Source organism: Protobothrops mucrosquamatus, unplaced genomic scaffold (assembly GCF_001527695.2).
Source record: "Protobothrops mucrosquamatus isolate PMUCROS unplaced genomic scaffold, P.Mucros_1.0 scaffold712, whole genome shotgun sequence".
Taxonomy (NCBI): domain Eukaryota; kingdom Metazoa; phylum Chordata; class Lepidosauria; order Squamata; family Viperidae; genus Protobothrops; species Protobothrops mucrosquamatus.
Genome location: NW_015386993.1, coordinates 156,780 through 170,526, shown reverse-complemented (window position 1 = coordinate 170,526; position 13,747 = coordinate 156,780). Strand labels below are relative to the sequence as shown.

At 37.3% G+C, this 13,747-nt stretch overlaps 1 protein-coding gene across 1 annotated transcript; it reads left to right on the top strand.

Annotated features, from left to right (window-relative positions):
* The first annotated feature begins 475 nt into the window (after positions 1 to 475).
* PTPN7 (protein tyrosine phosphatase non-receptor type 7) lies at positions 476 to 12,161 on the top strand. Its single transcript, XM_015818303.1, has 10 exons — positions 476 to 560; positions 1,016 to 1,240; positions 4,540 to 4,723; positions 5,416 to 5,500; positions 7,067 to 7,143; positions 7,236 to 7,373; positions 8,615 to 8,725; positions 9,631 to 9,788; positions 10,103 to 10,216; positions 11,718 to 12,161. Exons 2-10 carry the CDS (start codon positions 1,155 to 1,157, stop codon positions 11,809 to 11,811), a joined length of 1,047 nt encoding a protein of 348 aa, XP_015673789.1. The 5' UTR covers positions 476 to 560; positions 1,016 to 1,154; the 3' UTR covers positions 11,812 to 12,161.
* The last annotated feature ends 1,586 nt before the right edge of the window (positions 12,162 to 13,747 follow it).

The window sequence follows — 13,747 nt, the reverse complement described above, 5'->3', positions numbered from 1 at the left end:
GCTCCTACAAATATAAATATTTAGGGAATGAAGCCTATCATAAAGGGTAGAGGGAGGATTTCAGCAGGGAGCTATTACTGCAGACTTCACAAGAATTGTATGATTATGAAATCACACACACTAAAAATGCTGCTTCCTATTATATCACAAAGCTCAGTAGCTCATAGTCATGGATTTGCATTTTTGTCAATAGAGTAGATTTATATTCTAGACTGCAATAAGTATACAAAGTGAATTACTACATTCTTGGTTGTAAAAAATAAAAGAAATATCTGATCATTCTAAAGCAAAACAGGTAGGGTCTAACTGTCCAGGCAGCCTCGCAAAAAAGCTCACCAGGAAGCTGAAGGTATCTGTGGAAGGAACTGTGAAGTTGTGGCCAGAATGTGTGTGGGTGGCTGTAAGGGTGGAGCAAGAGGAGGAAGTGTCAAAGAGCAACCACCAGCCTCAGAGATAAGGAATTTCCTGTATTCACTTTCTTTTCACTCTGCATGTACATCTCCTAGAGCCACAGACCCTGGCTGAAACCCTAGAGATGATGAAGTTACTGGCAGCATGAGGTGAGAGAGGAATTTACGGGAAAGGACAGGCAGGGGAGAAAATCTCAGTTTAAGGGAATCATTTCTTGGGAATATGAAGATGGGGACCAAAGCTGCAAAATATGGGGCAACCGCCTTCCCCGCATAATATTCTCCCAACCCTCATATATCTGGAGCAAAGAATGAGTGAAGGGTCTTTTCTAATCATTGAATATGCAGTAGCCTCAAGGAGTACCCATTTTATTCAGGTGGCTTTTGATTTTCCCCAAACAAGTTTGTTGGACTGAGTGGCATATTTCTCTCTCCCTTTGGCATTTTCAACATTTTTCAAGAACACCAAGCTAATTGGCATCTTCTGAACAAGGCTCTGATGTGTCTGATTTAAATGGGGCTTGCCGTACCTGGGTTTTGTGCGTTGGATGATAGAAAGATGGTGAAGCTCTTACTGATGATCAGTTTGCTTGAATGTTTTCTAGGCACTTTCCTGGGGACATGGATTCATCAAGCTGCATTCTTTCTGTGCTTACTGGCCTCTCTTACCTAAGTTCAACAAATCCTTGCTAGCAGAGCCCAGTCCTGGCCTGTTCAGCATGTTTGAGAAATCATAGTTTCTGCATGCTACAGAAGCAAACAAGGCGGAGAATGGACAAGGCTACCCACAGCCATCAGGAAGTTAAGAAACATGTGCGCCTGCAAGATCGGTGAGTCAGTGGTACTCCAAATTCCATGCATAGACTTTGAGATTCTAGTAGTAAGTTAAGCACTATGCTGGTTCTAATAGACAAAATTATGTTCTCCAACACTCTGCATAGCTTTGCTGAATTTGGCTATACTAGCTGGGATTCATAGGAATTGTAAATAGAGAGCATAAAGCTGGGAATGCTGACTAAATAGATTAAAATGGATGCAGGTAGTCCTCAATTTATGACTAGTCACTTAGAGACCATTCAAAGTTACAATGGATCCTGAAAATGGGACTTATGATCTGGTTTTGAGGTTCCAACATCCATCTCCCCCCCGTCACATGACCACATTTTGGGCACTTGGCAACCAGCTTGTATTGATTTATGATGTTTTTAATGGAAACTGGCATTTACTTTTGGTTTCCATCAAAACTGGCCCTATAGTGAACAATCAGTTTGCTTAATGATTGTAGTGTCCATTTTACAACAATAGTGCTCACTTAATGACTGCCGCGAAAAAGGTCATGTGTCCGATCTAGTCATATGGTGACCTGCTTTATGACTGTCATGACCTATGGCCAAAATTGTGAACTTAATTATACTTATAAGTTGAGAACTACCTGACCATTTAGGGAAGAAGGCTGTCATAGAGTTAATTCACAGTGTACAAAGTTATACTAACAAACCATATGCTTCACTATGGTTTGTTAAATAGGTCTCAATTAGCTAGTTTCATACATACTACTAAGCATGTGAATTGCAGTGGCTAGTTTACACATGAATGTAAATTAACAGATTAAAACCACAATTTCCATAAGCAGTTTAATCAAGATCAAGTGGCATTCAACAGTTTGTACTTCTATTTGTGGTTAGATACAGTTTTTTGTTTTGCATTGTTTTAATCTAGCACTCTATTGGCATAGCTTGGCTTCACATGGGCTCTTCAGGTCCCAATACCTCTGTAGACAAAGTCCTGTGGACCTGCTTCATATTTAAGTATAGCTTCTGTGCTGTGATTGACTTAGCTTCTCTTCTTTCCAGTGAAGTCGATGGTAATCTTCCATTGAATATTAGATGAAATATTGTTGATCATTAATGAACACAGAAGTTGAAACTTCATTCCTGGCAACCAATCTGATTAGGTGGGGTAGCTAATCATTCTAAAGGAGATAATGCAACAAAAGCACAATTATTTGGGTACTGATGACACCCAGTTCTACTGCCCCCACCAACTGTAAAGAAGCAGCTAAAACCCTTGAATGCTAACTAATGTTAATATTAGGTTGAATAAGTGAGTAGAAGCTAAATTACATCCAGATATGCTAGAAGTGTGAAGCTGTGTTGGTAAGGAGGAAATTGTTTGGCGAACGGAAGTGAAGTCTATTCTGGATAAGACTGTACTCCTCAGACATAGCAGATTTAGGGTTTGAGAGTTTTCTTTGACTGCCCAACTATTACTGTACTGTATTTGCAGTTCAGAAGCACGTTAGCACAACTGTGGCTGATGTGCTACTAAGCCAGTTTGTGTAGTGGTTAAGGTGCTAGAGTAAAAACCAGGAGACTCTGAGTCACAGTTCTGCTTTAGGAAAGCTGGCTGGGTGACTTTGGGCCAGTCACTCTTTCTCAGCCCAACCCCCTTCGCATGCCTGTTGTGTGAAAAATAGGAGGAGGAATGAATATTATGTATGTTCACCACCTTGAGTTTCTTATAAAATGTAATAAAGGAAATATTTAAAAGATCTAATAAATAATTTAAAAATAAAATATAATTCCTGAGCAGAACTGTTAGTAGTTATCCACGTCTTGGCTACTTAACTACTCTAACAGTTTCCACAGGGGATTTCCTGGAAAATTGTCCATAAATCGCAGCTGGTGAAAAATATACTATTGTATTGTTAACTATAGGAATTATAGGATGCCTGTACTGAAAAATTGTTGGTGTTAACAATTAAAACATTAATTACCTTAAGGCCTGTCATGATGAACAGGGCTAGTTGTTTCAATCAGCAGCAGAGGTCTTTTCAAAATGCTCCTGCTGCCACAAGGTCTGTCTGATAGATGGGGGAAGACCTTATCTTGCATGGCTTCTATCTGTGCAATGCCCTCCCCATGGTGGTGCATTTAACTTCTTACTCTTTCAGTGTTTAGAAAATGTCAAAACTGCAAGAAAATGTCAAAGACAAATCAAAGACCAAAGGACTTTTCCATTCCTTGGGTATGAAAATGAGGCTGAAAAAAGCTCTCCTAGATGGTACTGATATATACATTGCATTTCTTTACTTGAGGAAACAATAAAAATGGGGGGTTGCTTTTGCTCCTCCAAGGTTGCTGAGAATCTCTTTCTCCCCTCCTGAGATTCCAAAGGAATAATATTCTTGCTTAGGATCATTGCAATATTGCTGAAGCAGCAACATGATTAAAGGTAGAATTTTTCTCTAATCTCTGAGGGTAGATGAATGAGTTAGATTCCAGGTTTTGTTGTTCAGAAGAGAGAATCTTATGTAGTGGAGATTCAACAAGATAAGAGATATCAAAGGAATCAAAGACATTTTAAGATGCCTTAAGGTAGTTGCATTTCCTAGAATTGGCACAGAAAGGCCAGAAGATGTGGTCCAAAACACACAATTCCTGCAAGTACAATTTATTTGAAGGCCAGACAACTCATATAGTTCCTGCATAAAAATAAAGTGGGCAATAGTGAAGCCATTGCATAATTTGAATTAACCAGGCCAGGATTAAGCCACTGCATTTGAGATGCTGAGCATGCAAATCAGAAGTTTGCTGCAAATATTTTCTGCAGACAGACTTAGAGTGGCTCTTCTGGCAAAGCATTAAAGCCAGCCAAAACAGAGGTCCAATGGTGGCAATTGGAGTTTGCTTTCCTATTGATAGTGATGTGGGATGGGAAGGGAAGAAATGGCAGGTTTTCTGCCAACTGTTGCTCTGAAACTACCTGACATTACAGGGTATGCAGGTAGCAACCCTAAACTGCCCCATTGCTGAGTCATGGTAAGTGATGTGGGGGCAGTGCTTCTCATACTGACATACTTTCCTCCTGTCTTAGGAGGAAAGTAAATGGATGTGGGTTATAGAGATAGGGCTGAATATTGATTCAGGTCAAATTATTCTGATTATTCAACTCCTCTTATTTATGGGTAAAAATACATCTCTACTTATTCAGAAAGTAATTACTTGCCGTATTTTTGTGATATTTGGCACAACAACCTCATTTTGTCAGCAGAGACACTCTGTTGCTATAGCACAGGCTGCTTTCTTTAGTTTGATGGTTTGTAACTTCAGGCTTCTTTGTCTTGCAGAAGGGGTTCCAATGTGTCATTGGTGTTGGACATGAGTTCTCTGAGCAACACTGAACCCATTGTGCAAATCTCCACTCCTAGAGATGTCACAGTACAGTTTTTGAACACTGCCAGCCATGTCCTAACACAGAAGATGCTACAGGAATGGAGCTGCAATCTGGAAGAGCTTCAAGAGGAGTTTGCGGTGAGATTCTCAAAACTGCCTACCAACTGCCTGATTTGATTCCAGGTTAAACACCTCCAATACCTCAGTTCCTTCCATCATGTATTGCATGTAGGGCAGATAAGAGTTTCCCCTGCAGGAATGCTGATTATGTCAAAAACCAATTCCCACTTAGTACCAAGCTTAAGTAATATAAAGAAAAATGTCTTTAAGCCAAGAGAATTGTAGGAAAAGGAAATACTGGATTGAACTGCAATGGATATAAAAAGTAGAATATTAAAAAAATCACAGAAGAGAATCAGCTGCTTAAGGTTTCTTCGTCCCAGTACACAGTAAACATCACTATCTAGCTATGCTAAGGTGAGAATCTGAATGGGGTTTTTTTGGTCCCTGCCTATTTTTTCCAGTGGAACTCCGTCATGCCATTCAGACACCAATTTTGACTTTGAATATCACTATCCTGATTCAGACTGATGCTGAATTAGTATAGGATCCAGTTGGTCATGGTTCTTAGTTAGCAGCATCTAAGCAGAGTAGTAATTCTGAGTTACACTTTTTTCCCCATCTTTTTCTGCTGAGCTCTCCTTGCTGGGGAGGTAGGAATGGGAAATTGCCTACTTGAAACGATAAAAGGCCCTGAAGATATTGTTTCCAACTCTCTGAGTACCACTCAAAAAGGAAAGCAATTCAGCAATTCTTCTTATCCTTAATAGAAAATCCCCTCAAACTTCATCAGTCCAGAAGAACTCAACATTCCTGGTCGAGCAGCAAAGGATAGATACAAATCCATCCTACCAAGTATGTTTACTTTGTAATTGTCTTTGAACAGGGAAAAACTGGGATTGGGAAAGGAAAACAAAGAGTTTTGGCTCCAGATTTATATTGCATAACATACTGCAGAGCTTGCCTTCTGCAACATTGGCAGACCCTTGTTTTCAGTAGGATCTCCTGTCAAGTCTCTTGAGGATGCATGACTCAAAGTCTGAAGTTGTCATTAATATCAGCAGGGAACACAGCTGACAGCTAATGTTTTTATGACCAGGTGATAAAATTCCTATTTTAGCTTTCAGAAAATAGTTTTCAGTCCACTGAGTAAAATGTCACAAAGTGTCTCTTCAGCGGGATAGGCATTTGGAGATCCCTGAGGGGGTCAATATATCATACTGGGTGGGAAGTCTGGAATGTTAGTCCAAACACTTCTGGAGCATGCTCAGTTGGACAATTGATTGTAGAGTACTGAACTGGAGAAACTTGCCACACATGGAACATTACTGTAGAACATGAAATAGTTATAAAGGGTACTTCTGTATGGAGGACTCCTAGAGCTACCAGTTAAGTTAATTAAGTAGCTATTGAATTTTGCATTCCTTGGGTATGAAATATCAAAGAAATGTTGGGGAAACATGGAGAGATTTTAAGTAATAGAAGACAATATATTCAAGGGCTCTAGTAGAATTCCATGAATGAGAGAATGATTGTGCAATAAACATTTCATTGGAAATTGGAAGCACAATTTCTTTCTAGTGGGATATCTCAATGAAAAAAAAGAAAAGAAAAGGTTAATTCCATCTAGAATGCCTTGAATTTTTTATTAGAATGGTAAAAATTGAAATATATGTATAATAAAGCAATATCTTTCATATTCAAATAGTTTTGAACCTTGTGGGCTACTTTTGACCATGTTGTAGCTTTTTCCCTTTCAGTTACAGGGACTCAAAGATTATTTATTGCTCTGAGAAGCATTGAGACTGTTATGAGTTGTAGAAAAGCTGATCCATTCCAGAAATTTTGAACTTCTGCTCCCATTATCTCCAGGCTTGGCTGGGTGAAAATTATGTGAAGTCAAGTCCAAGATACCTGGAAGGTTGGGGAAGGCTGCTTTTAAAGCTGTGGTGTGATAGAATGCAAAACGTCCTCCACGTACATAAGAATTTCTTGCTGATGCTACCATTCTTGCACAAGACTGTAAAGAAGAATATAATTTATTGCTAAATAAGATGAATAAAATTTTGTTGTGGGATGCACATTGCTCCAGGTTTAGGAGAAATAAAATAATATAACTATAAAAGCTCAAGGCATCAGGGGAAAAAACTATTGGTTCAGCCAGGCATTTAGCTAGTGGACTTTTTGTTTTTGTCATCCTTGTTTTAAAATATAGGGTTTTAAAATCTCTTTTATACTCCTATTTTGAGATTATAACTGTACATTTATAATGAAAAGTGGGTGAAATAAGGGCCCAAAATCAAAATGACAGGAAACCAGAAAGGTTTCAAAACCACTTTTCTGTGGAATAGTTTGGCCTGACTGATAGTAAATGCTATATTAAGCCCTTAGCTATCTCACCAAATTAAAATATTCTTCTAGATCCCCAGAGTCGTGTCTGTCTCAGGAGAGTTAACAGCCAAGAAGAGGAGTCTTACATAAATGCAAATTACATCCGGGTGAGCCAGTGAATTATCTAGAGGTGAGAATAACAAAGATGGTGGCTCCAGTGTCTCTTGTTCACAGTTGTTATTTCTCTCGCATTGTCCAGGGTTATGCTAGCCAGAAGAAGGCCTATATAGCCACACAGGGACCCATGCTAAATACAGTCAATGACTTCTGGACAATGGTGTGGCAAGAAGAAACTCCACTCATAGTTATGCTCACCAAACTCAAAGAAAGGAAAGAGGTATTGTTGCATAATAGTATATCAATTCTGATATATGAGAATTGTTTCCAGTGTTTGTCCTGGGTTCTGGGTTCTTTGGAAGAGATTTCTGGAGATCAGTGCCATTGCTATAGTATAACATCTGTACATAGTCATTTGCAAGTTAGCAAAATATTCAGAAATATTCAATAGCCACCTATAGCCATAGTAATATTGTGGCATACTGTGGCTGTTCTAGAGGAACAGATAATGCTATTAGATTTTCTGCAAGATTTCAGTTCAAGATTTGTGACATTCTGGATTATTTTCTTCTCATGAAGTAATGAGGCTATCTTTATTTTTTAAAAACGAATTTAAATAAATTGAATGAAATGCTTATACACTGTCTTTTAATTCAGAGATCCTGAAACTCCAGTCCAGGCCAAATTTGCCTCATTGAGTGACTCCTTCTGTCTCCTTCTGAGCTTACAAAGCAGTCCTTCTGACCCACTAAAGCTCCACTCTTTGCAAACCCTCACAGATAAGCTGCCATTTCAAAGTCTTAGTCATATTTTGAAGCTGCTTTCCTACTGTTTTTTTTTCTTTTCCCAGTGCTTTGCTTTCTCTTAGTTTTCAACTAATGATATCTAGGGCTGAAACGCTACAAAGCACTCTGGACATTCTATAGTGTTTTTCCTTGACAGCTTGAAGATACCTCTGGATGAAGTTTTGAAAGGTGTTGGGTGAGACTGCAGGAAGGAGTTTTGGTATCGCCTACTAATGTGCAGGAAGGTTGCTTATTGTTAAACCTATTGCTTATTGCTTAACTTATTGCTAAACAAGGGCCCTGCGTGTGCCCTCGTTCAGAAATAAAAACAACAAAGGAGTTTATGATGTGACAAAGGTGCAGAACTTGTGGCCTTATTATTTCTGGAAGCTTTGTTAGCCAGCACAAATCCCTCCAGACCTAATGAATACAAATGCGGTGGCAAGGGAGTATTAATAGCTACATCTCAAGTGTATTTTGTAACTGTTAAGATTTTCCTAAGCTTTTTCTTTCCATAAGGAAGCTTTAGAAAATGCGTTGAAAACTCACACGTGGGGTTCCTGAGCCTTAGCAAGCTTGTTGTTGTTTGCTTCGTAGAACCACTCCTGCAGCCCATTTACTATGGGGGAATAGATCAGTGAAGGTTGGTTCTAATTTCCTCTTTTCTTTGGGGATTTAGAGTCAGCCACTTGGTTGACACATTTATGGATGAGTATCCCTACCTTTACAATTTCAGAAATGTATCTGTTACTGGCCTGAAGGAGAAGCATCCTATGGATCATTTAGAATTCAAGTCCAAGACATTTGGGAATCTGATGACTACACCATTCGTAGCTTTTCTCTGCAGGTATTAATTTCTTACTGATGAAGGCAAGAGCTCTGGCAAAATGATATTTCTGTACAGTTCACCCTTCCCTCCAAATCTCTATGCAAGTACTGTCAAAACCTGCCCCTTAAGTTAAACTGATATACATCTTCTTTTTCTTAAGAAGCCATTTATTTTTCAGAATTTTTCATGATTGCTGCTTTGGGCTTTGTTATTTTTATTATATTTTTTTCTATTTTAAAAATACTGTTCAATTGGGATTTCTATTATTCTTGTAACAAGGTGTGTGTAACCTATAAAGTCTATACCCAAAAAAACCAGTAGACTTTACTTGTTTACTATTTCAGCTAATCAGCCACATTTTCCAGAAAAATTAATCTCATGTCTACTGAAAATGGCTAGTTCTCATTTGATGCCTCTTTTTTAAAAATGTTTTTATAGATTTTTTTTTCTAATTTTCTCCATGCCTGGATATTTTTCACCCAGGTTCCCTTTGGCTCCTTCCTGTATACAAATGTTACCCTTTTGGCTGTATAAAAAATTCCTTTCTGATACTTATTAGTGTATATAAATAGACCTGGCCACAAAATATTGCAATCTGGATTATTTCTGTTTAATTTTCTACTTGTAGGCAGAATATTCCCTTTCATTTAACCTCTCACTTAATTTTCATTCCATCTATAATTATCAATGACCATTTTATTTGGCATTTCATTGTCTCACTTAGTTGTCATGAGGCTGTTGTGAGGAAGGGAGTTATTTTTCCCTCAGGACTTTTGTCTCCTTAAAGATGTTTGTATAGCTGTAAGTTTTGGAATTCCAATAAGTACCCTGTTACTTTCTCTCTTGGATAGATGCAGCCATATTTATGTGAATACTTGAAAGAGTAAAAGTAATGCTATCTTCTATTTCATCATGATTCTTAGTTCAAAGATGAATGTCGCACTGTGAAACACATTGTCTGCTCATCCTGGCCAGACCAGAGGACACCAGAATCAGCCAAGATGCTCTTGCATTTGATTCTTGAAGTGGAGAAAATTTTAAAGGCTGCCCAAAACAAGGGACCAGTTGTTGTGCACTGTAGGTGAGAAATTCTTCTTTTAGCTCCAGTGTTGGACGATGCCCAAGGATGCTGGTTTTGAACATATATTTGAAATCTCCATTCTAAAATAATGTAGCTGCAGATCTAGCAAACACTTCTCTCTGTAAAATTTTGTACTTATAGACAGTGGTGAAACTGGCAAAGTGTATTTTCCAGAAGCCTCTAGGTTTTGGTGTATAAGAGATGGAATTCAGCAAACCTACTTGATTGGAAGGGGATGGACAGATATATTTCTGCACCTTTCTCCTTCATAGCCCCAAAGACGCAATCTGACTTGAAATTGTTGTTCTATTTAGTGCCGGCATTGGGCGGACAGGCTGCTTTATTGCTACTCAGATTGGATGCCAGCAACTAAAGGACAAAGGAGAAGTAGATATTTTGGGGATTGTCTGTCAGCTACGCATAGACAGGTATGGATGAAGTGCGATATATAGTTCTGAGACTATTTTATGAAACACTGAAGTGGTCTCTAATGGCCCTCTGTTGTGGCCATCTAGTTTATTTTTTTGTTTTGTTCATATAGTATCTACTTAACAATATTCTCTAATCAAGTTGAAAGTTTTGAAACTTCTACATCATGCTATAGTAAAGCTATAGTAAAGCTATTGACTTTCCCAATGCTGATAATTTGATATGAAAGTAATTAAATTAGTTGGTTCAGTATTTGAGCAAAATCACAGCAATCATTAATGCTTTGGTAACAAGACAGTTTATGGTGAGACATCTATCCCAGGTATGTTTGTAGGAAACATAATAGGGTTAATAGTTTGGTACTGCCAATGGCATCTGTTCACTAAATACATAGAAGTAAGCTTGATCCCTAAACAAATCAGATCCCACTTTGTGTACCTCAACTTAAGATCTGTATTTGTCTTATTCTACATTGGTCACCACATACACAGAGGCACCAACCAAATTATACCCAGTAATAAATTGATTTCTGTATTGTTACAATAGATTTAATCTCCAATTTTATATAGTCTTGTGTTAAATCAAGTAACCTACCAAACCCCATTACAATTATTTCAATGTAACACTTGTGGTAAAGTGTTATACCCACATTGCTATACCTTTAAATGTGATAAAAGCATGTATGACAATGTAAGTACATTATTAGTGCTACTTGTACTATGCTTCCGGACATCATGGAGCAAAATGTACTATGCAATGCCAAGAAAAATATATGCAAATCTTTATATATCTTTAATTCTACATTGGGACATGGCTATAGGTTAAGAACCCAGCCAGACATTCAAGTGTTAATTAAAAGGTTTGTGTTATTTATCAACTTCAGTATCTAAGTAAGTGCTGTCTATGGCATGAATAAAATACATGCAAGAAACAACAGAAAATAAATTACAACATCTATAAACAGTATTACAAAGAGCCTGGAGCAATATGACTTTACAAGCAATACAGCAAATATAGCCTATTGGGTAAGACTTTTTTTAAGATAGTTCCCAATGCCTTATATATGATACAAATGGATCATGTCAACTCTTTAGTTTGCTCTTCCAGGGATTATTAAAAGCTATATCTAAGTGACACTCATAGTCATATTAATAAGCTTTGAATGAAAGATTATTTTGACCTGATAAAAATTCTCAGCAATTAATTTAATGACTCTTACCAGTATTTACTAATGCCATTTTAGTTTGATTTAAGAAGGTCTTCATAGTTTTCAGTCTTTATTAATTAACCTGTAGATATTATATTTTACAATTTTTTGAACAGGCATTTGCAATTGAATTGTTTTGCAAAGTATATGTAATCTCTGCCTACTTTGTAAGCTGTTCTGCAACCTACAATCTGCAAAGATTGTAAATGATCTAAGATTCCCACTGTTTGCAAAACAAATGTATTGTTCTTCCCAGTGCCTATACATTTAGATATATATTTTTTGCATTGCAGAGGTGGAATGATACAAACCAGTGAACAGTATCAGTTTGTCCATCATACACTTGCTATGTATGCCTCACAGCTTCCAGAGTTCACAGACAACTAATCCATCATGCTGTGATAGCAAGAGGAACTGTTTATATCTTGACACTTTGCTTGGAGAGCCTTTTTCTGATAGCAAAATAGTGAAGTATTTATATTTCAATCACTTGAAATACATAGCTCAAACAAGAACTGTTTGGTTGTTGGTTTTATATAAAAGGAATTTAGCTTGATGTAGAATTTTAATTTCACTTTTTAATGTTTTGAACTTCCTGTGTAAATTTTGTAAACCTAATATTCATTTCAAATCCATTAAAAATACTGGTGTGTTAAATACACACACATACACAACCAGCTGTACATCTCAATCCTGGACTGACCAGGTCATGTTGTCAAGATCTTTTCCCAGTGTCTGGAGGCTGTGGAAATTCTGATGGGAAGCAAAAGGCTCAAGCTTGATCCTGACGATGATAAGTGGTTATGGGTTTGGGTCCTTGAAACAGTGACATGCATCTTTAGTCATGAATAAGCTTGGACTTTTCCATTCAGAACTGATACACAATATGGAGGTATTCTTAGACTCACTTCTCCTACTTAAGGAGCAGATAGCAGTTATGGCTAAGAAGGCCTTTGCACAAATCTATCTTGTGTGCCAATTATAATCCTACCTGAACCAGATGGTCGTTCAGATAGTCACTCTATCATCTCACATATGACTCTTGTAATGCAGTCTACATAGGGCTGCCCTTAAAAAACACTCAGAAATTGCAGCTGGTCCAGAATGCACCACTATGGGCAATTATGGATGTGTCACATGATGACAGTGATATCATATCACAATTCACAGTGTTGGTTATCCTATAGGTTCATTAAAAAGTGTTATGTAATGAAATTAAGAAATATGGTTTCTTGGTCACAGCACCTGCTCTCTGGAACAACATTTCCCCTGAGACTTGTTTGGCCCTCACCCCGTCTGAGTTCAAAGAAACCCTTAAAATCTGATTCTTTCCCAAGGCCTTGGGTTAGACTGGATTGTAGGACTTGTGGGTTTTATTATTTTAGAATGAACCGTCTTCCTTTCTTCAGATGTTTGTGATTTTATTTTTATTTTTTCTAATTATTTCATTAATACATGCTGTCCAGAGTTGCTATGGAGTTAGGAAGCCTCATAAATTAAATTAATTAGTTTGTATTCAGTCATGACATATAGCCTGATTTACACAATGTACTTTAAATGAGAAAGCGAGTCTTCCAGGCAGAGGCGATCACATTTAAAAATATGTAACTTACAAAATATTCAATCAGTCTGTGAGCATTAACACACAATAGGTTAGCGGAATGTATTGGCTTGCTAGTGTTATGTTCAAATGGATGAATATATAAAATAAACATATTTTATATACCTAGGTAAAAATGGAAAATATACTGTAATATATTTTTTCCACTCCCAGTTTTGTATAAATTGGATGCTCTGTAACTAACTACATAGGGCTAAAATACATAGGAAGTTGCCTTAAAATAAGCAAAAGTTCTAATCTACTTTGCTCAGCATTGGTGATATTATCTCAAATGTGGATACCAACTTTCCCAGCCATATTTCCAGGTGTCTGATAAAATCCACAATAACATATTACAGGTCATATTGTCATGCAGATGTTGCAGATTACAGTACTATATGTAATTTGTGTCATTTGCACAGCAATATCATGTGTGAATAATACCACTCGCACTCATTGCCAAGTCTAGCTATATCTGGAAGGCTTATGCATAGAGAATAAATGTTCTACCTCTGAATTGCAGTTTTTTTTATTATGTTTTCTCTCACTGAAGAAAAAAGGAAATCATGTTTGCTAAAAGAACAAAGTTGTGCTGTATCCTTTCTAATCTATTCCCACCAAGGCTAGTGACCTCCTTATAATAAATATTTTGCATGCATGATTCTTTAACATTCCAGTTTAAAGCATAAAAATGTAGTCACTGACTTCTCTTTATTTATTATT